Source organism: Dromaius novaehollandiae, chromosome 3 (assembly GCF_036370855.1).
Source record: "Dromaius novaehollandiae isolate bDroNov1 chromosome 3, bDroNov1.hap1, whole genome shotgun sequence".
Taxonomy (NCBI): Eukaryota; Metazoa; Chordata; class Aves; order Casuariiformes; family Dromaiidae; genus Dromaius; species Dromaius novaehollandiae.
In genome coordinates this window covers 72,772,647-72,799,198 of record NC_088100.1, presented here as the reverse complement: position 1 = coordinate 72,799,198, position 26,552 = coordinate 72,772,647, and the positions used below count along the sequence as shown (strand labels likewise).

Genomic DNA, 26,552 nt, shown 5'->3' with positions numbered 1-26,552 from the left:
AGGCAAGAGTGACAGTGAACAGGTCCAGGGAACCTTTTTTATTTGCATATGACCTTGCAAAAAGATGTGACAGAACTTACTTTCTCAGCACTAAGCTCATATATAAAATGTTAAATAATGTATTCAAAGTAAATTATCTTGCACGGATTGACTTGGTATATACTTACTGTGTAGAAACCTTTGCCATCCTCTCAAATAGAGCTACCAACCTGCAGAAGTTGTTTTTTCATAATGCCATTTTTAGTTACTATTTATTGATTTCTGTAGTGGAGCTTTCTGTAAATTTAGGAATGAATTACTTGATCTTGACCCCTGAGGGCTTATTTGTTGCTTGCTGCAGTAAAGAAGAAAACAAGAGGTCAGCTCAGGTTGTAACGTGACTGCCCTCCAACCTTCCTTTCAGTAGAACTGAGCTGTTAAAAAAATAGTATTTGTTGTTCTTTCTATTTTATATACTATGGTATTCATACCTGCATTTTATATGTGCTTCAAAAAAGGCTCTCCAGCTGCAGAAGGCAACAGTCACCAAAGGAACATAAATTAATATTTGAAGGAGTCAAAACAAATGTTAAGGATACTGTTTAAAGGATGTTAGATTAGGAAAAGAAAGGCTACAAAAAATTATTTTCACAACACTGTCCGTTTAAATAATCTAGACATGGCAATATTCTTGTGCAATCAGAGATTCCTGGAAGAGCTGAAGGCTGTGGTTCCTGTTTCTCATTGATAGATGGCTGGCAGAGCTTAAGTCTCATTTGCATTGCTAGATGAGGGACCTTATCCTACGCAGTCAGCAAGGCAGTGCTGATAATATGAAAACATTTGCAAATACTGTGAAAATTGGCATATAGAGACAATAGCTTTACGGCTATGTAGGGAATTTATGGAGAGCATAAATATGTTGGTTTAATTAGGGGCTAAATGCTGAAACATTCTTCTCAGATCCAGCTTTCAAAGCAGAATTACTAAATACTTTTTCAAGACACAGGAAAAGTTTGAGGAGAAGAACTGAAATTCTGTAATTCAGTTGAATTTTTAGGTGAGTGGTGTAAGTATAGTCACGGTCCATGAAGTCTGCAGGGCTGCTCATGTGTTTGTATACAGAATCAGAGCCAAAGGTTGCACTGGAGTTGACAAAGAGCAAATCATGAATTGCTGCGTAGATCAAAATTATAACAGTAACATGTTATCTCAGCTTGGCATCTGAGCTTTTAATAAAGCTGGGCAAGTTGAGAAGAATGAGTTTTCAGGAACTTGGATTGTCATAGAAAAACACTTACTGTTTATGTTTTCTTTCCCCTATATTTATTTTTACAAAATGGTTATTGACTCTGAAAATTAAGGACCTGACAGTAGTCATGCAGTTAAAATGAGCATAAGGTAGGATGAGCTATTTAACCTATTCAGCAAGATTTTATCAGTTTGCTATGGCCTTTGCCAACTTTGCTTTCAGAAAGACTACATGTAAACTGGCTCCTATCTGCCTTTGCTGTCTCTTTCTGCTTTCTTGGACCCCTAGAGATAGCTGCCCTGCCTTTCGCAATCTAGTATTAATTAAAATCTAGTCTAATAAACAAACACACGCACAGACACACACATGCATCCCTGTAAGAATGTGGAGAGAGAGATTTTTCTGCTGGGAGATGGTCCTAGAGTATTTTGTGGTTATTCTGTCAGAGGATCCTCTTGCTCATGGTTTTCAAGCTGCCTCTTGATGACTGAAGGGTTGCAGTAGCAGAGTCCTCTTTGGACCGCCTATTGGCTGTTTGCCGTGGCTGAGTTAAAATCGTATGCGTTAATGGCCATCAACTGCCAAAAATGGAGGAATCAGGGAAGAAGAGGCATGCTGCAGTTCCAATTCTTTATACTTCTGTATGTCTTGTAAGAGGTTTTCAGAATGCATCACAAAGACTTTGGCAAAGCTAGGAAGTGCAATAGTTAAGAACTTTTGTAGCCAAAGATATATATGGAGATGCGAAGGTTTTAAGAAATTGCCTTGAGATAATATAGAAAGTCAGAAGCAGAACTGGAAGACGGACTCAGTACTTTTAATTTTTAGATTTCTCTCCTTTTCTTTTGGGAATGCTATCTACCAGAAGGTGAGAGAGGGAACACTTTAGTTTCCATCCTTTTTTATTTTCTGCAGGAAGTACTTATCTTTGTAATGAATGATTTTTCATTTTGTCTTTGGGTATTGTAGGATGCATGCTTTGAATATTTTTGTGCAGTCTGAAACAGAAGAGAGAGTGTTAGTAGCTACCTCCTATTTTTTAAATGTGATAGCACGGGTCATCCCAATTCAGGCTCCTAAATCCTAGAAGGGCTTGTTCAGAGTATCTCCTCCCAGAGCACATGACAATGATGAAGAGGACTTTTTTTCTTTGTGCATTTCACTGGATGAACTTACCATACTGTCACTCCCTCTACAGTTCTCCAGTGAGCTAGTTTATTATAGAGCTTCATTGCCCTTTGGAAGACCACAGCTGTCTGAGCAATATCAAATTTAATCTACAGCTACATCAGTACTGCTTTGCCGATTTTATCTCAAGCTGTTCACCCCCAAGGAGCACCATTTTCTGAAATAGTCTGCTGCACGTTTGAGCTGTGCTCTGTGTTCTCTTCTTACCATCATACCGTGCTTTCTCCAATTTTGCCTACAGAGCTGCTGTTTTGCTCTTCAGCAGGGCAGACAGGAGAGTGCAAAGGTGTATGATAGACACGAACCCACCAGCATAGCTGGTGGAAGGCACATTCTCAAGGTTGAGTGGCTTTTGTTTTATTTTGTTGGTTTTTCTTCCTGGGAATAGCAGCACATTGTGTGTTTCATGGTTGGCATGTAAATCACTTCTCTCAGTATACAGCTGTGGAAAAATCCCTTGAGAGTAGGTCCCATAGAAGCCAGGACCACATATAGTAAAGAGAGCACTGAAAACCAAATATTATATTGAGGAAGTCCAAAAGTGCATAATATGCAGAAGAAAATGCTAGAGGGAGGCTGTTTCCCCTTTGAAAACTTTTATTTCCCCTTTTCCTGTTGCAAGTTCCCTGTATGGAAGGCGCCCCAAAATTTAGGGATCCTCACAGGGTTGGAAATGCAGCATGAGAGAGAGAGATTAGCCTTGCATGCACATGTCTAAAACTTTGGTGGTACTATTTCTCTAACTCATTTTAAAGGGATTGCTAAACAAGACTGTTTCATTATTTCCAAGCTTGTTGAAATTAATGATGACAAGCACATTTGTAGCTACCAAGAAAATGATTTAAAAGATATTAAACAAATCATTCATATTTTTCATTTTGACTAGCTTATGTGTTTCTTTTTTCAGTAAGCTGCCAAATGACATTTTGTCCTCTAACACTGGGACTTGAAGTGATAGAAGAGGATGATATAAAAGACCAGATTTGCCACTTTTAGAGAAGCCAAGGATGTGTAAGGAAAACAGATTAATTTAGTAGCAAACAGGGAAAGACAGTGCTATGTTAGAACAGTTTTACAGCAGGTATCTTGCATAGCCCGCAAAAGGACTGGAGTGGGAGTGATCTACTGAGATCACCTTACGTTTTAGCACCTAAACAACAGTAGCAGCATTTTGAACCCTTTGCAGACACTTCAAGGCCTTCTCAAGGGAAGCAGCTGCAAAAGAATTGTGAGAATCCGTTTACTGTGTTCCAAAACATACAATATTGTGTTGTGAAAGGTGTTTCCTAATTAATCAGGTCTGAAGAGTGTTGAAGGAGTGAGCAAACACTGATAATACATAAATTCAATTATTAGGTCTTTATAATTAACAGTGTCTAATTCAAGCTGACAGTTGAGAGGCAATATATTGTTTAAAAAGTGTTAAGATAAAGATCATGTTAGATGAACACTCTCAGCTTATTTAAGCTTAAATTTCAGAGTTTTAAAGTCCTAGCAAGCTACGTGTGATTTAAAAGTAGGCCTCTGTTTCTATATATATATTTCCCTGTATTTTTACAGTGAGCTGGAATTCGGCATTTGTCAAGGACAGGGAAAGACAAGAATGAAGTGAAATCAATTATGAATGCAAGTATAACTGACTGATGTAGTCCACTGCCATCATTTACTTTGAATAGGGTGAGAAGGTATCAGCAAAAATAGTTGCTGGATTGATTTTGAGTTTGTTTATCTGTTCTCAGTTTACTAGTGCTGCTTCAAATGAGAAATGAATCTGGTTTTGGCACTTCAATTTCATCAGGATTGAAAGCTCGTTTTCGGAAGTGCAGAGTACCTGTAGGTCTTTGACCTCTAAGAAATTTGGTTACATCAGCCTCTGCAATTTAGCAAGCATAGGAGCCCTCATAGAATTTTAATATGTGAGGAGTCTTCATAGGAATGGGAATTTTCATGTATTTATGAGGAATGATGAATAATGAAGCTGGCTTCAGGTAATCTTTCTGTCATTGCTGCAGCCTCCAGTGTTTTTTAGCACTGAGCAATTTCCACCCTCCTGCCTCCTTTGCTCATGTGATCTTATGAACTTACAAAGAGCAGCCTTTAGATATACTTGGACAGTGACTGATTTAATCTTTTTCCAGGATTCAGAAAGGTCTGTCTGTCCTCTACGGCTTGGTTAGTTGCGTACGAACTGTAGCTGATAGACTGTGAAACATGAAAGCTTCAGCTTCTACATGAACTGCAATTTGGTTCTATAAAAAAAATGATGGTATCCTGTATTAAGTACTAACTTCTACTTTTACTACTTATACTCTCTATGCAGGATCAGGACTCCATCCAGGAGAGCATGCAAAAACATACCAAAGTTTAAGCATATGAGCACAGTTGACAGGCGCATAGTTGACAGGCGCATAGTTAAATACTTCGTTGTTCTCACCCCTCAATTTGAAAGATGATATTCAAAATAAATATATATTAGAAAGATTATGGATTAAGCTCAATGATTACCAGACTAGAAAGATATGAAGGATACTCAGTGCTGATCAACTGCACCGTGTGTCTCTTGTTGGTTTAAAAGCTAATGGAGGTACATAAAACCATAGTTTTTTTATAAAAGTAAATAGCACCTTATGGACGTTGCAATATACTTGATGTAAATCATATAGCAAGACCTACTGTTATATGTGAAAGCCTAGCATACCATGTGGAAGACTCTTTTGCAGTTTCAGGTACATCTACTAATGTGCTATTTTATTTCACTAAACATGGAAATAAAGAATACCCTGTATCACCTAATTTAAAATAAACTTTCTGTCCTGGCTAAGTGTCTAATTTCTGTGACTACAGAAGCCTGTTCAGTTCTTGGAATTTTTACAGGGAAGCTGGTGCTTTAGAAATCGAAGTGTAAATGGGGATTTTTCAGAAATTGTAGGAGCGACTTGCCCATATCATACGATAAATACAGCATCTCAGTGTCAGCACAGTCAGCAATGAATTGTGCTTGCAGCTTGTGTTATTAGAGTGACTGCCTTGATTAAATTTGTGGGGAGAGATAGCATTGTTCAAAGCTACTGTGTCAGAGAGAGTCACGTGGTAGTTACACAGCGTTTGTAGAGTTTTCTCTGCATTCTTAAGGACTTGTTTTTCACAAAATCCGGTGTAATAGAAATCCCATTTTGTATCCATGGGTGTAGTCTGGATTAAGTTGCACAGTTATTCACAGAGTGCACAACCTTGAATAAGAAACAAAAAATATGGTTGAGAAGCAGTTGTGTATGAGAACTTCATCTGAAACAAAAAAAACAAACAAAAACTTTTAAAGAAATGGCATATGCACTGATAAGAGCCAGCAGCTGTTGTAACAAAAACCTGTCAGGGCCATAGCCTGGAAAAAACCCACGGTACTGAGGGGAGTCAGAGCAGAAAAAAATGAAACTTTTTCATTCAAGACATTTTCTTGCTGTTGTGATGAGAACAGACTTGTTTCCAAGAAGCCAGGGCAGCTTTTCCTTGTGAAGACAGTTGAGCAGAGGAATTTGTGCTGTGGACACTCCCATAAGACTAGCAGCACCTGCCCAAACAAGCAGGTCTTAGTTGCAAGAAACTAGACATTTAGAAACTCTTGCAGGTGTTTGTACAGCTTAAATTTTACTTTGCTCAGATTTTCCTTACCACAGTAAATAAATTTATTTGAAGGGCCTACCAGCAAACTGAGTCATAATACTTGCACAAAGACATTTGTAAAGACAAGGCGTTTGGTCATTTGTTCACTGTTTTGCATGCGTAATTTATATTTGCTGGAGGGAAGAGGAGACAAGACACAACATGCTTCCTTCCCTCAGTAAGCCCTTTAGTTGTTGCAGTAAGGCAGTTTGCAGTGTGCTTGCTTCATATGGCTTGCCAGCGATAACAAAGCAGTACTGAAAGTGCTTGGCAGCAAATTATTAACTGAAATAATTTGACTTCAGCAGATTTTTCCCAGTCTAAAGCTTTTGAATGGCATTCGTTTTAGGTTGTAATTGAGAGTTGTTATCACTGGTAGCAACATTGCAATGTCATTAAGGTACAGACCATGCTCTCTGGACTTGCAGTCTGATTTACTAGACATTTATGTCTTTTATGTTTCTTTTGTACGTTTGCTGCTGGCTTTCTCTTTGAGGGTTTTTGCAAATGGATAGTTTTCTAAATTGTTTTTCTTATAGTTCTTAATCCTACACGTTTTGTCTGTATGCAGGGTGAAGTGTCTGCCTCAACACTGCTTCATACCTTGAGGAATCTAAGCAGCCTGTGGATTTTGAGAGAAAGGCATACTCACTTCATTCACTCGTTTCACTTAGTCTATTGGGAACATCCTTGTAACTTATTACCCTCTTGTGGCTGTTGACTAGTCTGTCTGAACTGAATTGATACCCTCTGATTAGTTCCCTGTTACCAGAGGTCCCCCAGCACCTGGCAGGCATCACACTGAGTGTGCTAACCCCGCTCTGTTTACCACTATTGGCAAAGGGGTTAGATTTTGAGTGTGCCTCCAAACAGCGGTACTTATTGGTTGCTGAGGGATCTGTTTCACAACCTGTATATTTGGAAGATTTGTCACAGAAATTAAAAATAATACATGTCAGCATTTATAATGCCATGATTTGATTAACTATGGCTTCAACACAGTAATTCCTCCTTTAATTGTAAAATATGCCACTGAGTGGATAGGGTGAATAAGAAGGCACAGCCAGTGAGTGTATAGAGCTTGTCTAGGTTTTCCTGGAATGAGGTTTAGGTGCTACATGTATGCACTGGGTCACTGAACATGTAAAAACTACAGGCGATGGTGGGAATGCAAGCCTGCAGTGCGCTTTCGCTTCATTTGTTTCTGCATTGCCATGTTCTGTATGTCCTTTTTAAAGTCAAGCATGACCCGCAGTCTGCCGAAGAGGAAGACTGGTGTTGCAAGTAGAAACTGGGAAACTGATTATAGTTGCCACTTCAGGAGTAAAATAATCTAAAAACTAACTGGTGGGTACGTATTCCAACTGCACAGAGAGACAAAGTTACGTGAGAGAATCATTTGTAAGGTTTTACTGAATTGCTTATAATTCTCTGGTGAGTAGTGGTGGGTGATGACTGTGGCTGACTTGCCTGGAGCAGCGATGGCAGCTTTCTTTGCAGCTGCCTCAGGTAGGAGTTTCAGCGATTGCTAGAGAACCGCTCTTTTCTGAGGTTCAAACGCTGTGTGTCTACAAGCAGTGCATCGCAGTGTCATAATTAGGTTTTCTCCACGGACATTCATAGTAATAGGTGGCCTTTGTTCACCATTCGGCAATTGGCCGTTTGTTTGGAGAAGATCCTGCCCGAGTCCGTGACGGGATGACTGCCGTCTGACGTAAAACGCAGCAATGCAGACCAATACTGTGCACCTCCGATCTAAGCTATAGCCTGAAAGCAGTGTGAGTGCCCCGGGCTGGGGGGAGCCGGCACCCAGGGATTGCACAAGCCCTGTCTCGCTGGGAGGGAGAGGGGCTTAGTCCCTGCCTACCCTCTCCTGGAGATGACCTCCGAGCCCCTCACCTTGTGCTTTGTGCCGGGAGAAGGACAAGCGTTTTGTGGCTTACTCCAAATCCTGAGTCGTTACCTGTTGAAATTAAGAATCACTGAAACTTGTGTTAATCACTTTGCTGCTGTCCAGCAGGCATGCTGGGGAAAAACCACCGTCCACCCCTAATGCACGCCGTGTCAGCAGCGCCTTTCTGTGCGCTTTCAGGGGAGCAGCTGAACCCGCAAAGAAGTGGCCCCAGCACCGCGGCTGGACCACCGGAGTTGGGCCCAGCAGTGAGAGCCGCTGATTGCATGTCTGAAACCTTTAGTTTAACCCCTCACCAGCAGCTGTCTCGATTACTGTTGGAGCTGTCATATGTCACTGTTGTGCCGTTACCCTTCAAAGGAAAAACTGCTGCAGCCCTCATCCCATGTCTTTGTGTTGCAGAGACGGCCGTCTCTCAGGCAGGCGCTTAGATGGAGCCGGTATTTCTGCTGCGCTCAGAGAGCCAGGACTGCGCACATCTTCTTTGTAAATGCACAGACTTGTGCCAAATAATATAATGGCCCTTAATAATAACTTTTCCCTCTGACGGGAACAACCTTGTGTGTCATCTGTGAGCCTAAAAGTACGATGCACTGCGTCAGGGTTGATTTGAAATTCAGTTTGATAATCATGTGATGGCCAGCGATGATGGCTTAAATAAGTAAGGGTCTGCCCCAAAGCTTCCATCAAATACAGGCTTCAAGTTCAAAGGTAAAGAAAGAGTGACTAATTTAAACAGTCTCTTTATCAAAGGCAATTTTTATAGCAGGGAGGGTGTATAAATACAGACTAACAATTTGTGGGCTAATCCTTTTTTGCATTAATATGGTTAATTTGTTTTCAGTTCTCTTGCTCAAGAAATTAATTTCTCCCTTATTTTCTAGGAGACTTTGAAGTTAGCATCCAACTATCAGCCTTCGTCTCTCTTCCCTCACCCCCTCACATTCCTGGAGTGCATTTATGCAGGCTGAGAGCAAGCAGTTCAGTGCCTGGCTCTAGGGAACGAATTTATAATATCTTAATTTTCAGGTGTTCAATTGCATGTACCTATGTAGTAAAAAAAATTGGTTTGCTTTAAAATTAAACATTGGTTCTGTTTTTAAGTGGTTAAGAAAAAATCTGATTTTTTAAAAATGAAATAACAAAACTGCAAGGTTTCCCAGTGTAATCAGTTTCTTTCCTGTTTCAAGTCTGTCTGTTTAGAAGGGATCTTGAAACAACTGCTTCTTCAAAATGAGTCTAATGCAATCAAAAATGTTAGCACAGAATAGAATTTTTTTAAGTCAGTTCCCCATGTGCTGATACAAATTTGTCTGATAGTAAGTTTTTCCAACCACTTCTCATTTTTATTCCTGCTGTTTCCACGGTCAGAGCAGCGGAAATGGTGGTCAGACCCAGTTCATATGCGTAAGTATACAGAATACCTCATATTACTATAGCTTTCTGACTGGGGTCTTCCCATGGAATGATGAACACAAGAGTCAGTAAGGGGGAACTAAACTGGATTAAAAACATTAAACTGGGAGTGCAGATCAGCAGAAAATGCCTACTAAGTCTAAAACACTGAGAATGAATAGATTTAAAAGTAGAGCTGCAAAGCTTTCTACCTACAAAGGCCCGAGTTCAGGATTTCTTTTTTTTTAGGTGGTAGCTGAAGTTTTTCAGTTTTCTCTGAAAGAGAAGAAAGTTGCAGTTCAACTGTAAGCTGGAAAGCAAGAATCCCGTTTTGTAGAAATGTTTAAAGTTTTGAAATAATTCTTTCTGCATCAAAATAGTAATGAGGCTGTTTGAATCTTGTCATGGAAAGAACAGAAAAATGGTAAATGTGCATGTGAGCATAGCCTCATGGTTGGAGTACTTGCCAGGGATGTGGGATAATGTGGTTCAGGTGCTTGCTTAGGTTAATTCTGTATGGCAGAGTTCTGCAGCCCCTTTTTTTCCTCTCTTCTACTGGACTCTTTCACTGCTCTAAAAAAGAGAAATCCATTTCTTGAGTAGTAGATTCAAAACTAGCTTTCAGAAATTCTGTGCTGGATAGGAGAAAGTTTCAAGTCTAGTAGATTTTCTTGAATTAAATTAAGGTTTTAGCAGTCACATTCTGAAAAGCATGATTTCCCATTTAAAAAGAAGACATCTGTACATGCATCTGTACATACAGCTTTTTTTTTTTTAATGGAAAACCTGGAACTGTAGGTACAGATTTTCCTGGAGGCAGATGAGGCCAAGAACAGGTCATCAGGTCTAAAGAATGTGGCCAGGTAGCAGCATGACTGTGCAGCTCCTCTGCATGCAGCAGGCAATGCACAGCCCAAAGTGTAGAGGTTGTACAATTAAGTCTGGCGCCAGATTTTTCATGAATCAGTGCTTTTCTTCCACCACCCACAACCCTATAGAACTCTGAATTTTGGTTTTGCCCACCAGAGATAAAGGATCCAATAGTCAGAAGGATCTGGATCATTCCCAAATGTTTGAGTGTTTTTGAGTCTCTGTAATGTGGGGTGTCTCAAATAAATGGTGCAGACAAAACTGTCTCATTTTACTGCAGTAGGCACTGTGCATATTAGAGTGACCAGAATGATGGAAGTTTCTGATGTACGATACATTGCAGATTATCAGCTGGACGTGAATTAGAACAAATTTTTAAAAGTTGGGGAAGAATTTTTAAACTAAAATATTATTTTTTTGATGAGATAACTTATGTAATTTTTTATGGATATCCTTTTGTCCAAAATCAGAGGACTCACTGCTTTTCCAGAAAGAAAATAGTGCAAGATATATTTTTTTCTTGAAAAAATAAGAGACTGGATTATTAGTGCACCTTGCGTCTGTGGTAACACAAAAAAAACTTTGCCTTTTTTGTCAGGAATAACTCTTCCTTCTGATTTACCTACTTGTGAATTTCACCAAGTTTTTTAAGGCCATAGTAACTCAAGACTTAAAGGAGTCAGCTTGTGCTACGGATTTTCTGCATATCTCATTGGTAATTTATTTTTTGATAGAACACAAAGTGAAATCAAGGTAAAGGTGTGAAACATTAGCTAGCAAATTATGAAGTCAAAGTCAGTATACTTGAAAAATGCAGCAGTGTTACAGTAACAAGCAGTTTCTCAAGAATCCATGTGATTTCAATGTATTGATTAATTTAGCTTGCATGCTTATATTCATTTGCAGTATAGATCATCTGAAATTTCACATGCTAGAGGTATGGATGTTGGCTTGTAGGCACACAAATATGTTATCAATACAAATACAGCTTACAGTGGATCTATGTGAGCCAGTGTTTTCATGGTAGGTCTATTTGAAAGGATTTATAGCACAGCTGTAGAGGTTTCCTTGAGGCATTGGTCTTAGCCTGGGATTCTGTTTTTCTTTCCTTGCCAGTGTTCAGAAAGAAAATATCTTCTGTTTTTCTTGAAAATACAGAAAAGAAACTGGGGGAGTGGCAAATATGCTTACTACAAATGTAATACAGTTTTGTGTATATGAAAATGCAGAATCAGTAAATTTTGCAAAGTGTTTCAGAAAAGGAAACTGAGAATGTAACTTATCCCAGGGAACTGATATTCTGAATTTGAAGAGCAAATAAAAATTGATCAAACTGTCTATTTCCAGGAAGATGTTTGGAATAGTCTGTCCTGGCTTTAAAAGAGAGGAGCTGCTTGTGATTCTCCTGGTCTTATACCGTTAGTGTTTCACTTCAAAATCACTCTTGAACTCCTGTCCCTGTAGATAGCGAAAAGTAAGTTTTGGAGTGTGTTTGTTTGGGGATACGAAGTTCACACAGATGCTGAACTCTTAATCCGCTGTGTGGATATCCGTTCAGCATCGGTGCCCCGTTCCCAGTGACGTACTAGGCGTGAAGCGTGCTGGTGGTCGCTGGCGCAGGTTGGCCCCAAGTGCTGGTGGCAGTGGTGCATGGAGCGGTGCTGCAGCGCTGCCCCGGGCAGTTCTCGCCCCACGAGCAGGGACACGGGTGAGTGCAGGGCTCTTGGGCACAGGTGGGAGTCACGGGTGAGTGCCAAAGAGCAGCCTGTGCTTAGCTGACCAGAGCATTCCTGCGCAGGGCTGAAGTACACTAAAACAAAGGCTTTGGGGTCTTTGATTATTTTATTTTTTTTAATTTTCTCCCTTGAATTGCATCATTTTCCCACAACCCAAAATCTCCAGGGAAGGTGCAAGCTCTTCCTCACCCCTATTATCAGCTCCATGCACAAGAGTGGCCGCTTGCCATGTGTAGTATCCAGTAATACTGTATCTCCCACTGCCCTCCCGTTTCACCTCTTGAGTCCTCAGTGCCTTCGCACAAGAGCTTTCTTGCTCTTATTTTTTCCTTCCTTCTGAAACTTCACAGCTCTTTCCAGTACCTTGAACACCCTCACTATTTTCAAGTCCTTCCTGAAAAAAAAATCTTTCATTTTGTTTTCCATCATTATTTCTCCTCACAAGAATAGTTTAGGCCTTGCCTGTACAATGAAAGGTTAGCTGTTGATGCTGACATCTGTTAAGATTTTTATTTAAAAATGACAAGACTTACTGGTGTAAGTTAACCTGCAAAAGCTCTAGTGTAGATGCAGTTATGCCAGCACAAGAGCGCTTTGCTATTTTATCATTTGGGTAATAGGTATAAAATGTCAGTCAAAGACCTGCTGTGCCCCAATCACAGGTGTATGCCTTTATGTTAATATATGTTTTCAGCACAGAGACAGCTATGGTATTTTTGGGCCTGCTTCCTCTTGTTTGGGAAATTGCTTGGAATGTATTTGATTTTCTTACTGTACATTCTTGTATTGACTTTCTTTTCTCTGAAGCTTTTTGCTGTTTTTTTGTCTCTGTTCTGTACTTTTGCTGGATTCAGACCCTATCTGTTGCATGTGTATTTATGAGTTAGTACTGTGCGTTTTTTCAGTGTTGCAGAGCTTTACAAATGCTGCAGTTTCTGTGTAATTGCTAATGAATTATGTTTTCCAAAATCACTGTGGCATGTTTTTCAGCCCCTGTGGCTTCCAACCTTAGTGATGTACGATGTGTTAGAGATCAAAAAAAAAAAAAAAAACTTCTATTTTTATTGTTGGCAGAGGGGAGAATGTCAAACGCTTCTCTGTGTGACGTGTTATGTACGATAGATTCCAACGTTTATGTTGAGCTGAGAGAGGCATGATTTTTTTCTATAGCTAATACTAAAAGCAGGCCCCAGAGTACTGTAACAGCGTGTCCTTTCTGAAGCTACATTTCATGAGTGGCTAGGCTAAGCATTTGCCTGTGTCTGCGTTAATATATGAGGCAATGAGTACTTGGACTGTTATTTCATGTGTAAAAGAAGTATTTACTTGCTTGAAATCCCAGTTTTTAACCATTCCTCCCCCATAGCTCATTTCCGTGGTCTAGAGTTTTACTGCTGCTGCAGAGTGCATCATTTAGGCTGTGTCAGCTCTGGATGTAGTGTGCAGGAGTAACGGAGCAGGGAGCCTCCGCTCTTCCCCTGAAATGGCTAAAAGGATGGTTCAGGGGTCAGAGTCGCAAACTCAAAATGGGACTTTTACTAATCTGAACCATCGGAAACTCACTGAGCTGGTTAATTCCCTCTAACGCTTGCTGAGGTGGTAGCCACGGGGATAGGTCTTTTTTATTTCTTTACTTTGATCTGTGACCCCCAGCTTGTAGGCAGTTTCCATTAAACACCTGTGTACCTGTGCTGTCTCTGCACAAAGGCTTGTCTTAACCTTCTCCAGACCCTCTGCAAGGGCTGAAATATGATGCCTGATGGAGGACTCTAGGCAGAATAATGGGTTTCAAAGTCAGATGAACTATCAGAGACCTTGAGTGCTCTGGCTGTCTTTCAGATATAGCTTTGTTTAATCATTTCGGAAGCTAGAGTAGAACAAGCAGTGCGTGTTCAGAACAAGTAGGGAAAAGGTTTGGGGGAAAGACTGCAATAGTTTTCTTGCAGAAATTTTCCACTGTAGCTGTCTTATTTCCACGTGCTGAAATGGGCTCACAGATTTATTTGTAATTTTAGGAGTAGTTTAGCCATCTCCTTTCCCTGTGGTTTCCCACTACATTTACCCAGGAGCCATCTAGGTCTCAGTTTGCACATTTTCTTTCTGCCCAGGGAGATGAATCCTGTCTTAGCATCTGCACAGGAGTGTTTAAATTTATAATTCAAATGGGTACAGCTCCTGTGGTAGAAACTGTCAAGAGGTGCATGCATTTTTCATAATTACAGAGAATTCGTTCAGTGAAAAAAATGTACTAAATTGACTAAGTTATAGTGTCAGGCAGAGATGAACCTCAGTGTTCAGATAGTTAGAGTATGAGATGCCCCTTGTAATGGGTCCTACTATGGGTTCTCAGGTTTTCTTTTGGAGGCTTTTCTCAGCTCTCCTTATACATTTCTGTATTAGAACAGACATCTTGAGATAGACAGGGATTTTTCTGCCTGTTATGTTCTATGCAGAACAACTGAACCAATGTTATCATAGGAGGAAGAGTCCCTCACGAATTCAAAACCTACCGTTCCAGTCTGGAAATGTGTTTCTAACTTCTTCCCCATGTAATTTGTGTTTTGTGCTTTCTTCCTTTATGCATTTTTCGAGCTTAGTTGATACATGATTGCAAAACTGTTTTCAAGATTTTTACAGAAATGATAGTATACAAAATAAAAACCACATTATTTAGTAATCTGAAATTATTTGAAAGAAAATGTCTATAAATGATTTGATAAATCACACAGTAAACAGTGTACTAAGTAAACAGAAAAGCTGCTTGTGAGGGAATCTTCTTTCTTTAGCCCTGAGGCAAACAACTTAAGGCTTGAGGCATAAGCCACAGATCTTACTTGTTAAGTTTACAAATCGCATTTTCTTTTAAAATAAGAGATTTGTAAAAAGCACTCCACTGACTCACACTTCTGCAAGGGAGCACCTGAGACTAGTCAGTTTAATTCAGTAGTTGCTTTCTGCAGTATCCAAATTGCGGAAAGGTTGGTGATCCTGGGCAGACCTGAAACAACGCTGTGTAATGCAATGCCCGCCTGCCCGCCCTCCGGTTCTGTAGCTCCTGGATCAGAACTTCAGCCAGGACTCGCGTCCTTATCCCACAGCCATCATCATGATAGCAGAACCCCTTCGGGTGAAGGAGAACACAGGAAGGAAGGAAGACTTTTAAGAATATGGTTTTAAAGCTAGAAGAATAAAATGCTTCTCCAAGTTAAGATTGTTTTCAATCAGCAGTGTGTGACCTGATGGAGGAATCACTAGTTTAAATTCCATGTCTTCACTCTGCTGGATATTAGAGTCACTGATTGTACCAGCTCCCTCTGGCCATACAATCAGTATGCAGGATTCAGTGCTGTGCTAACCTTGGACCTGAAGCGGGGAGCTGGGCAAGCCGGTGTTAAGCCACTATTTGGCCTCTCTCTTACAGGCTACGCTGGGAATTGGATGTAATTTATGAATATCTCCATTTATCTGAGATCTCTGGATCTTGGTAGCTATGATCTAAACAGTACATCAGATGTGTAGTATGCATTGATAGTGTCTGCATAGGACAGTGACTCTTTCAGGCAGGTCCCCTTATATCCAGAAATCATGCAAGTAAATCAGATGCTTTCGGGAACACTGGATTTATTCACATGGCTTAAGGAGTCTGCACAGTGAGTTGGATGTTTTCTGGAATATGCGGTCAATCAGGTACTTCCTCAGATCGCTGGATTTCTTACACCAACAGTGTGTAGTGTGTAATTGGCATGAATATCTGGTACACCTCAGGCAAGCTGGAGGGATGCACAGAGCGGGCAGTCATCTAGGGCAGCAGACTGCTAGGACAGCAAATACGTATAGCTCCGTCGCCTGTTTTGTCTACATTGGAGTCCTGGAAATGCAGGCTAGGGAAGGCTGTTACTGCAGTGGCTGCTTCTATGAGCCCAGGCTCTCCCGTATTTCTTTTTTTAAAATTTGGTTCAGAAGGGTGGGGAGATGTACTTTTCTTAAACTAATCTTTGAAAATATTTTTTGAAAAGATGTTAAAGTATACTTGAGAGCATACCAGTCATACAAGGTTTTCTCAAGTCTCCAGAATTAGCCCATGGTAAAAAAGAGAGGCCCTGAGCCTGCTGGATTTAAGTCAGCACAACCTGTGGATTTTCCTGTGAGGTCTGGAACCTACGTAAATAGAATAGGCAGAGAAAAATGCTGTGATCTGTGGTATAGATTCATGCCAGAAGTCTAGTGGAGAGCAGTATTTCCCTAACACCCTCAGTTTCTTGTCTAAATAGCAAAAATATCATTCTTTTGGAAAGATAGGTAGGTATATTAATCACAGTGATACAGGATTATCAGGTGTTTTGCATTCCAGCACTGCAAAGTACAGCCGTAGAGGCAGGGATAGGAGAGTTGTCCTTGTTGCTGTCCTCCACTGTCATCTTGAGCCTATAAAACTGCTCCTGTTGTAAGAGTGGGCTTCACAGTAAATGAGAGAAAAGAAAGCAAATACAGTCAACTTTCTTCAGGATTTTGTTGCACAGGGTGCAGCTGCTTCTTTCTCTGAATAGTTTTAGTTTTTGACTGAAAGTAATAACCTTCTACCTAATTGCACTTTCAGTCTACAACTTTACAAGCAACTCGCTTGAGCAAAAGAATTGTGTGAAGTGTTGGGAACCCACATATCTTGTAAATGATAATTTCCAAAAACTACAACAGTTTTAGAAAGCGTTTGCAGCAGGCAGCTTTCTCAGGCAGCAAATAAATCCTCCAAAAGTGGAGTATTTATTGCTGAGAAGTTGCAATCTAAAGATGTGTTGGGGACAGAGTGGGTTCTCCTGACCAGGTGTATGAAGCTTTAAGATGTGATAGCTGGTAAAATGTTCCTTTTCTCCTCCGTGCTGCAGTGTGTGGACAGCACTCGTGAATGCAATATTTGGCGAGTGGGTTTTTTGTTTCCCACTCTCCTTGTGGACTGCGAGGTCAGGGTGGGAGAGTGCAGGAGAAAGTGCTGAGGAGAGTGCTGTGCCTGAAGTCCCTTCTAGGTGACAAACCCGTTTGGCTTCCATTTTGACAAAGCTAATGGAGAAGGGGAGGGAGAATCATGCATTTCAGCTATGTAAAATGGTAACAATGAGTGACAAAGAACTGAAGAGATCTTCTACTGTGCCTGTTTCCAAATAGCTGATTTCCCCTTCCTGTTCTGTGGACATCTGTGGGATTTCCCTGGGCTCAGGCCAGCTTCTGCTTGACTAGGGGAAGGGTCCTGGTGGCTCTGACAGTAAATGAATTTGGTTCCCTTTGCATGCTGACTTTGACTCAGCGAGCTTTGTTTCCTTTTCATGCTGTAAAACCAGATACCCAGACCACGGCTGGGCAAAATCCTTGAGCTGGGCTATGACTCTGTGACAGTCGTGACTATATCATAACAAATATGTGGCAGCGAGCCATTGTGTGTGCTCCTGGCTGCTGCTGCCAGCAGTACAAGTTGAGTGAGTTCTGTGATAATAGTGTAGACTCCTCTCTATTCTAGATTTTGCAGATTTTCTGGGAGCGTTAATCCAATACCACTTTGCAGCAGTTGGTGCTAATTTCCTGTTTAGTGTTAAAAGGCTACATTTTCAGAAAATTGTATCTGATTTTCTTTTTGTATTAAATTTTAAGAATGTTTTGTCAGCCTTTTGCTAAACAAAGGGCATAGGAAGTACAATTTCATAGAGATAAAAGAGATTTACATGTAGGCTGAGGAATGCATGAATGAGAAGACCTCCAGTATTGAGAAATAAATCCATGTCTTCCTTTCTGGGGGAGTGTGCATGCTACAGTGGTTGCTTACTCAGCTATGCTGGCCCTTTTGGTTACAGTACCAACTTTTCAACAACTTCGCTAGGGATTGAACTGGCTGAGAATAAACAGGTTCCTCCACTGTTTCACATGCAGATGAAGTAGTAAGCTGTAGTTTCAGTACTAACAGCTGTAATTTGTTCCTTCATTCTAATCAGAATTTTCCAAGTGACTTCAGCTAGACTCATTGTTAATAATAGGTACCTTTTAGGTGGTTGATTCACAATCTTAAATTAGATACCATGAGTGGGACTCATCTCGTCTAACTTGAGGCACCTGAAACCAGTCAGGTGAATTGTTCTGTAAAAATTCCTCTCTCTCTCCATTGACTAAAAAGGGAGTCTAGATGACCAGTTCCAGGAGTAGATGGTTACATTTTAGACATTTAAAGTAAGGTGATGTGAATTCCTTCCTGCTGACAAATTTCTACCTCAAATCAGGGCTTGCTGAAATGTATCACTATTACCATTTCACTATTTTCAGCCTAGAAAATGCCCATTTAATGCTGAATTTTTCCTGTGTATTCTTCTTTGAAGTAATTTTGGGAAAATGCCACTTACACATTATCTAATAAATTTTGTGCTGATCTAATATAATTTTTGCTCCTACTTGCATCTTTTTTTTTAATCTGCAGCTGTATAAGCAATACAAACATCTGCATGAGGAAAATTCTTGCTGCTAATTGTATTTGCTCCAAAGGATGCTTCGATATGCATGAAACTAAACAAAATAAGAACAAGGTGTTTTCATGAAAAGTAGAAATAAAGTACGAATCTTACAGCTGTAACTATTAATGAGATATTCTAAGAAAAATTATGGTGAAAATTTTCACTCAATCACCAGATTTCTAAAAGTCACTTTCGATTTTACTCCTTTCAGAAACAACAACTTGTGAATGTTTTTCTGGGTGCGTCATCAGTGCAGTAACTGGTACCCAAAACACCCGCTCTTTGTTCCCAGCTCACTGCCGCTTGGCAACACCCTTAACACTGTGCTGTGGAAAGTGGTTATCTGTATCTAGAAGTGAACTGAGCTGGCACTATCTGTGTGACTTAGAAGAGAAGGTAGTGAGTGAAAAAAACCTAATTTTATTCTTAATTAATATCCAGCATATGCTCTTTATTAAATAATGCATTCAGGTTTGAACCTAGCAGTTGATCCATCAGTATTTGTGTTGCAGCAAAATATTTGTAAATGAAGATTATTGTAAATCCTGTATTGCAACTGCAAGTGGCAAGGAAGTTGGGGAATGTCCCATACGATGCAGAATCACAATCTACTTTAGGCAGGTCTGTTGACAGAAATGGATCCTGAGCTTTAGCTTTTTGCCCCATGGTTACCAGGGGCTTTAACCTGTCTGGAAGCCTGTGTAAGACATAGGGACATCAAGTGGCTTAGCAATACACTGCAAATAAACACATAAGAGAGAGAATTATGAAATATTGAAAAAACTGATCGCCCTCTTCCATGAACATTTGTTAAACATTGATCTTTTCATGAAAATAACTCATTTCACTTTTTATTTAATTTTGAAGCATTTCTGTGTAGCAACATTACAATGCGCTATATTCTGCAGTAATAAGAATGATATTAGGTTTTACTGGAGTATTTCAGAATTTCTCTAGAAGTGGTTCCTTATGGAGAGGTTAATGTATCCCATTTGAAAAGTTTTCAGGTTGTTCAAGGTTCTGTTACCCTGTTTCTTTCCTCTCCTGTCCTTCCAATTTCTTCTTTCTAGTGTTTGGCTATTTCATTAACCTGACATCTGTTCTGTTTTAGGAGAAACCTGATGCCAGCCCCACATCCCTACAGCTGCGATCCCAGATTGAGGTAAGCACTGTGATTTTGATCCTCTATTTTTGTTTGTTTGTTTTTTAATACATTATTCTGCATAAATTGGGCAAAGGCTGTTCTCTCACTGCTGCGTGTCTTTTCTTACAGGAGTCACTTGGCCTCAGCAGTGCTGCGTCAACACCAGACACTGAAAGAAAGTAAGTGAAGGCACAGGAAGTGAGAAAGGATGGAGGGGAAATTTGATACCTATTTTCTTTTTTCATGGAGTAAATTTATGTTTGATTGCTTTGATGTTTCACGATTCCAGATCCAGCCTCTATTGATGAAACCCAGTTTGGAACCTGCTCCTTCTCTCTTTCCCTTTTGGTGTTTTATTATTACCTTTTTTTTTTTTTAATCAACGGAGAGTTGTTATCTTTTCTCCCCTTTGCAAGCATTTGAGATGTGCATACACTAGTAAAACTGGCAGTCAGTTTGGAGGAGCATCACTGATTTCACATTCTCTGCAAATGAAACCTGCTTAAAAAACCCAGCTTTCTATGGCTAGACTTAAACACACCCAAAAAAGATAGGAAAGGGGAAGGGAGAGTTACAAACTTAAACCACTTTCCTCTTCCTGTGCACTCCTGAGTTTGTAACTGTGCTTTTGAAGAAGGTGCCAAGGGAATGAAGTATTTAAAAACAAGTTAAAAGGAACTTTAATTTTAGCAGTCCTTAATAAAAACCTCTCTGTGTGGACTGAGAGGGTTTCTGTTTACTGTCACCTCCTGCTGCAATATGTGTGCTTGTTTTCTATGCCTCCATCCTTTGATCCCGAGATCTTGGATCCCTACTGCTAAGGGTAACGTGCAGCAGTGCATGAAGACAACTAACACTATATTTCCAATTGCCTGCACTTTGTAGTGTCATGCCAGCTGGAAAAGTTCAGAGGGTGTACATGGAATCCAATTTTGCATGTGAGGTGCTTTAGTAAGCTTTTATAATCCCACATTTAAATATCTTTTTGTGTAGCCGTAATTCAACGTTGGACTGCAATAGAAAAGTTTTCAAACATTGCTGCCATTGCTTTTGCTAGTACAGTAGAACCAGTGTCAGTCACAGCAAGAGCCCTAGTTCATGTGGGATATGGGGTTCACCTCACTGAGTACTGGCCATGTAGAAGTTGGGTGTACTGTACAGAACAGCTGCTTAGGTGTTTCATGTAGGAACTTCTGAAAGGGGATTCATGCCAAAGGTCTTGGAAAGTGATAAATTATCATTTAGAGGTGCCTTGTCTCTCTTCATCAATCACAGCGAAAGCACTGATGACCAGCTTGAGATAGATACTCATTTTCAAACAGCTTAAGACAGATGAGGTGAATTCTACTTTGGGCACCATCACTGCTTTTACATGCTGTTAACAGAGAAAGCCTAAATGGACTAGAGTTTAGAAGCGGTGCTTCAGATACTGAAAAATCTCTATCATAGGGAGAAGGTCTCTTCAAGGATACCTCCCTACCTTTCATTCTAATGAAACCAAAAGTGCCAAGTGGATGGGAACTTTACAGGAACTGTAGGCTGGGAAGTAAGCCTCCAAGGTTCTCCTATAATCATAATACATTTCTCTCAGTCTCAAAGCACTTTACCTGTGGGTGAATATCATCATCCCATTCACTTCAGGTAATGATGAGATGGAGCTCTCACAGGAGAACAACACACAGTTGGGAATAGATTCCAGCTCTTACAGGTTGTAGCCAGTTTCCCAAAATGTGTCTCTGTGTAGGTTTGTACCACAAATAACTGAGTGAGGAGACAATATCTACAAAAGCATCTTCTGAGTGACTGTTCTGAGAGAGCCCATTTATTTCACTGAAAGAAAAATAACCTCGTTATCTTAGTTCAGATGGAAGAGGCCTGTGATTTTTCTGGACCTTTCAAGAATGAAAGTGTACTTTTTGAGGATACATTTATCAGTTGGAGTGCATACATGATTTACCCAATCAAATATATGTAACTGGCACAGGGGAAGTTGTGCCAGAAAAATTGTGTAGTAAGAAACAAGGCAACATGATGCATGCTGATTTGGTAAAGGGTTGAAAATAATAAATGATATCTACTTAACACCATAGAAAATAATCAAAACAGCTGTGATACAGGCCCATACTTATTAATGACAGCCTGCCGCATGAACGCTGGTTTCATTCCTCCAGCTCAGTCATTCCCTTGTCAATTCAGCCGTCTTTCAGAGAGGGAGAATTTACAAGATTGATCTGCAGGAACCATTTTAAATCCATCAAATATGTTTTGTTCTTGTTTCTGACATGCTGAACTTGGGCTTTTGGGGGCTCAATATTTAATTTATGGTTTTCAGCTGAATTTGCTGCCTGGGCATGCTACCAGAGACAGGAAAGCTTGTTCCTTTCAGGACAGTGCTTCTGTGGCCTGCTCACTGCAGTACTGTATGATAGATCTGGGGTAAACCTTTTACAGAACTTTTGTTGGTGGAAAATTCTGGTTTGCTAAACCTGAAACTTGATGCAGTTGTGCATTGGTGGCTTATATTCAGAAGTAGCTTTGGGGGCAGAAAGAAAGATTGGTCCCCAAAATAGCCATCCAGGTGCTGAGGTGCTGAAAAATCTGTTGTTGTGAATACTCTTTCAAGGTCTAAGTAAAAGCTTGGCCAAGAATAAGTTACATTTCTGTGTATTGAAAATACAGCCTTTTTCATGGAGTGAGCTAAGGATAATTTCAGTGTAGTTCTCAGAGTGGATTGCTTCAGAAAGTAAAAGCAGTCCTGGAAGAACTGCATGTCGGGGCAGGGAGGAGAGTGCGAATGGCTCAGTGGAATGTAGTAGCTCTCGGTAGCTTCCCTCACCCAAAGCTGCTGTTCGTGCACCCCACAGCTTATGCTACCAAGGTCTGAAGTTTTAAAATAACACATCTGGATGGCTGTTTAATTTGACAGAGTTGAGAGATCCCAGACAGAGTGAGGCTTTGAGGGAGTCTGGAAGAAGCTGTTTATTTTAACCTGGTTTGGTTTTGTTTTTCTGTGGTGCCCAGTTGAAGAGAAAGACTGACAGGCTCCACTGTACACCACAGTGAAAACAGATCAGCCTTGAAGCTACGTGGTAGGAAAAAATCCAATTCATGTGGACATGCAGTTTATGTGCAGTCTTGCCTTAAGTCCTACTAACCATGCTGCCCAGGTCATTATTATTTCCATCTGTTCAAAGCCAGTGTGAAATTAGTTGGTCCTCTCAGTCCAGTAACTTGCTGAACAGCTATCTGTCTAGTGGGTGATCTGGTGTAACACAGAAGAGCAGCCATAGTGTCTGGAGGGAGGCAAAAGGGGTTAAATGAGCCTGGAGACAGAGTTGGTTGTCACTTGAAGTAATTGTCCTTCCAGAAGGCATTTGGAGCACTGTTACTTTCCTCTGTTGCTGACAGCACTGCTGCTGTTCAGCAGATGGAACTATAAAAAAGACTGTACGTATGGATCTACTCTGTACATTACATATGCCCTACCAAAAATGTTTTTTGTTGGATTGATTCTCGTAAGCAGAGAAAAAAATTCACTGTAGCAAAGGCCTCTGAGATTTACATGAAGTTTTGTGGAGGATAACACCAAGGATACTGATGTGGCCTCAAAAGCTATCAGTAAACAACAGAAGACAGTCATGTTTGTTCGAGCTTTCAGCTCAGAGTTGCTTGGAGTTTTCGGCCATACTGGCGTTCCTGCCGTAGATTGAAAAAGTTGGTCAGGCTTCCTACTCTTATAATATTCAGCAAAAAAACATGTAATGATTCGTCTGAAACTTTTTTCTCATAATAGTAAATTTCATTCCCCTCTGCCCATTCCAAAGTTCCCTTCTCTTTTTAAATTGCAGTCTTATTATCAGATGTGGTGCTAGTATAATTTTGCAGATTCTCGGTCTGCCTTCAGCAGAGTGGCAGCAACACCTTTATCTGTAACAGTGATATTTTTCATTTTGGATACAGATCTCCCCAGAACTGTGAGTGCTCCCATACAGACACACTGACTCCTGGGTTTGCTGGAAGAATGATCAATATAACAAATGCCCAGTAAATGTGTTCTTAGTAGTTATTATTGCTCCTTTGTCCCCATAACATGTTGATCCGGGGATGTATTGTAGATACAATTCCTATTATTTCTAACTGATGGCAACACCCCAAGGATGTTTACTCAAGCAGAAGCCTGAGCAGGGTTTTCTCATAATTGTAAACAGAGTATTTCAAACAATGTAATCCAACTTTTAGCCTGTTCCCAGTTCCCGTTTTGAGCAGTCAAGTCTACATGACAGACTGATGAGCTCTACATGTTTGCCAGGAAATCCAGGTTAAACCTGGTGCCCTGAACTCAGGCTTCTGCATCCTGGCTCTCATCCTGTTTTTAGAAGAACTGGGGATGTTGCAGAGGGGAAGTTGTGTGTTTTCTCTCTAGGGAAATAGATCTGTTTGCTGTCCCTGGCTAGTCACTCTGCTGGCTTCTGGGCAAATTTCAAATGGGGTATATCAGAGAACTGCCAGGAAAGAGAGAGGAGAGAGTGAGAGACGCAAGAGCACTGAATACAGATAGGATGAGGTACGATCACTCCTGTATGCTCATTTTTTCTTTGCAGCTGCAAGAGAAAGAAAGGACAAAAAACAATGCATGGGGTGACAGTTGTGGATGTATCTGGCATTTCACAGGCATTCTCATCACCTTTGCATACCAGTGGATGTTACAAATTGCCACATCCTACATCAGTTGCCTGCTGTTTCTTGAACTGTACCGCTCAGACACATTGCTGACCAAGTAAATGGTCATAGTTCACAGTAAGCACACCCCACAGTCCATCCTGGTGTACTTCTCAGGCAGCAGCACAGTACATTTTAAGTGTTCTCTATCTGGTGATCCTCAAGACCTGAATGCAAGACTCTCCTAGCACAGGGAGTTAAGCAGAAACAGGCTTGTCAGGCAGAAGGTGCTAGGGAGCACCCTGCCTAGTGCCGTGTTGCTCAGGGACCTTACATGCCAGCGTAGGGGAGCTTCTGTGCCTCCAGCAGCTGTTTGCTTAACTCTTGCTTCAGCTGTTCGCAGAAGCGAATGTCTTTCTCATGCTCTCTGCACGTGTCAGACATACGTCTTAAACTGAGCTCCTCGCACGTTGAGTTCATACAGCTTGGGCCAATCCCTGATTGTGTTATCAACGGTAGAGGACGAGTTGTAAGCTGCTCAGTAGTTAGGGCTTTCTCTGAGGTTGTCAGCAGACAGCCAGTGAAGCCACAACAAAAGTGGCTATCTGCATGCTTTATCATCTCTGTAGGAGAAACTATTGACTGAATCTTTCTTAAAGGTTTGCTGCAATGGATATGCTGTAGTAAAGGCAGTCACCATGCTGTGGTGTAAACTTGAACTCCAAATCAGCCTAAGGCAGCGAGAGTGCCTACAGTTCAGTGTTTCCATGTTCCACAGTGGTTTTCAGTGAAAACAGCAATGTCTTAAAAAAAAAAAAAGAAAAAAAAAAAAAAGGCTTTCATTTTGCAAAAGAGTTCATGCAGGCCTAAATTCTGGTCCCTTTGATATGCTGATCTCCTGGCTTTTGCCAGTAATTTTTGACAACAAATGTCCTAATCCTCTTCCTCTGATGCCAGCGGACTGCAGGTCAAGCTTTGAATGCAGGAGGTCGTTAAATCATTACTGCAGGTCATGGATGTGAGGGCTTAAATTCTGTCATATTTGATTCTGGCAAGTTGTCAGGGCGCTGAAATTAACTGTGGCAGCTCTCTGTGAGCTCATCTGCAAGGAAACAGGAGCGCCGCTCTGACAGAGGACGTGAGGCAACGGGAGGAAAACTGAGAAAACAGAAAACAAACAAAACCCCCCATATCCAGGATGCCAAAGGCTGCACTTAATTAGTGAGAGAATAAATTGTTCCTTTCGGGTAGGTTAAAAATGGAAAGGAATATTGGAGGAAAAAAGAGGAAGAAATAAAAGCTTGCTATACTTGAGATGTCTGTGTTTAAGATGCGTTTCTTCATACCCTGTGCTTGCAGGAATCAAAAAGAATCAGTGAATGTGTATGGCCCTGTGTTCACTTGTTTGAGGCCTGATTTAGTCAAAGCCGGATTATTCATGCTGCCTTTAAACAGCCTCCCGAAGAGAAGTAGGGCAGGAAACTCCCACAGTAGTCCTCACAATGGGAGCACGAGGCCAGCCAAGCGCGGCCCGTGACACATGAGCAGGGAAACCAGTGCGCCTCTGAGCAGCTGAAAGAAGATTTCAATCCTGGTAATTTTGCAGTAGCAGGCATGAAGGGCTCTTTTCATGAGGAAGCCAAACTTGTCGCAGCTAGTCAACATGGCAAGTAGTGCCCAACGCGTGCAGAACGGAGAGGTGTGTTGCATCTGTTACACCGCTGCCTGCTCTTTGCTGTCAAAGAGTTTTTAGTTGACTATTATCTGCCTCCCGGCTCGGACCCCTCAGTCACTTAGCAAATACTTGACGTAGCATGCTTTGCCTGCTGCCAGTTACCGTACTGAGCTTGTGGAACCAACATGGTTATTTCCATGTTGGTCATGGTAGGAAATGCACATAGGCACACACAGCCCACAAGCAGCTCAGTATTTGTTTCCACTGAGAAAGTTCTGACCTGCTTAAAGAGCCATTGCTATGGAAACCTAATGAGAAGATAATTGAATGAAACGTCTTTGCTTTCCATCTCTTTCTCACACTGGTGCCAGCAAGGTCAGAACCTTGCAGGCCTGCTTTCTCTTCAGGTTCTTGCAAATTTGATAAAAATACTAAAGGTCCATTTTCTTCCCCATGCCAGCTCCGGTTAGATAAATTATGTTGTATTCAGTCAGGAGCAGTTATAGGTCTGTCAGTTTTTCATACTAATTATGTGACTGGGGCATTTCTAGTGCATACAGATAACCAAATGGCTTTGCAGCAGAGCCAGTGCAG

General features: G+C 40.9%; 1 protein-coding gene across 6 annotated transcripts in view; it reads left to right on the top strand.

Annotated features, from left to right (window-relative positions):
- The window catches only part of LOC112983271 (SAM and SH3 domain-containing protein 1), a 565,928-nt gene that overhangs the window by 483,124 nt on the left and 56,252 nt on the right, over positions 1 to 26,552 (top strand). For all 6 annotated transcript variants that reach the window (XM_064509183.1, XM_026100264.2, XM_026100262.2 and 3 more), the window contains 2 exons: positions 19,592 to 19,642; positions 19,754 to 19,803. In XM_064509183.1, the coding sequence (XP_064365253.1) occupies positions 19,592 to 19,642; positions 19,754 to 19,803 (101 nt within the window). The remainder of the gene's footprint in view (positions 1 to 19,591; positions 19,643 to 19,753; positions 19,804 to 26,552) is intronic.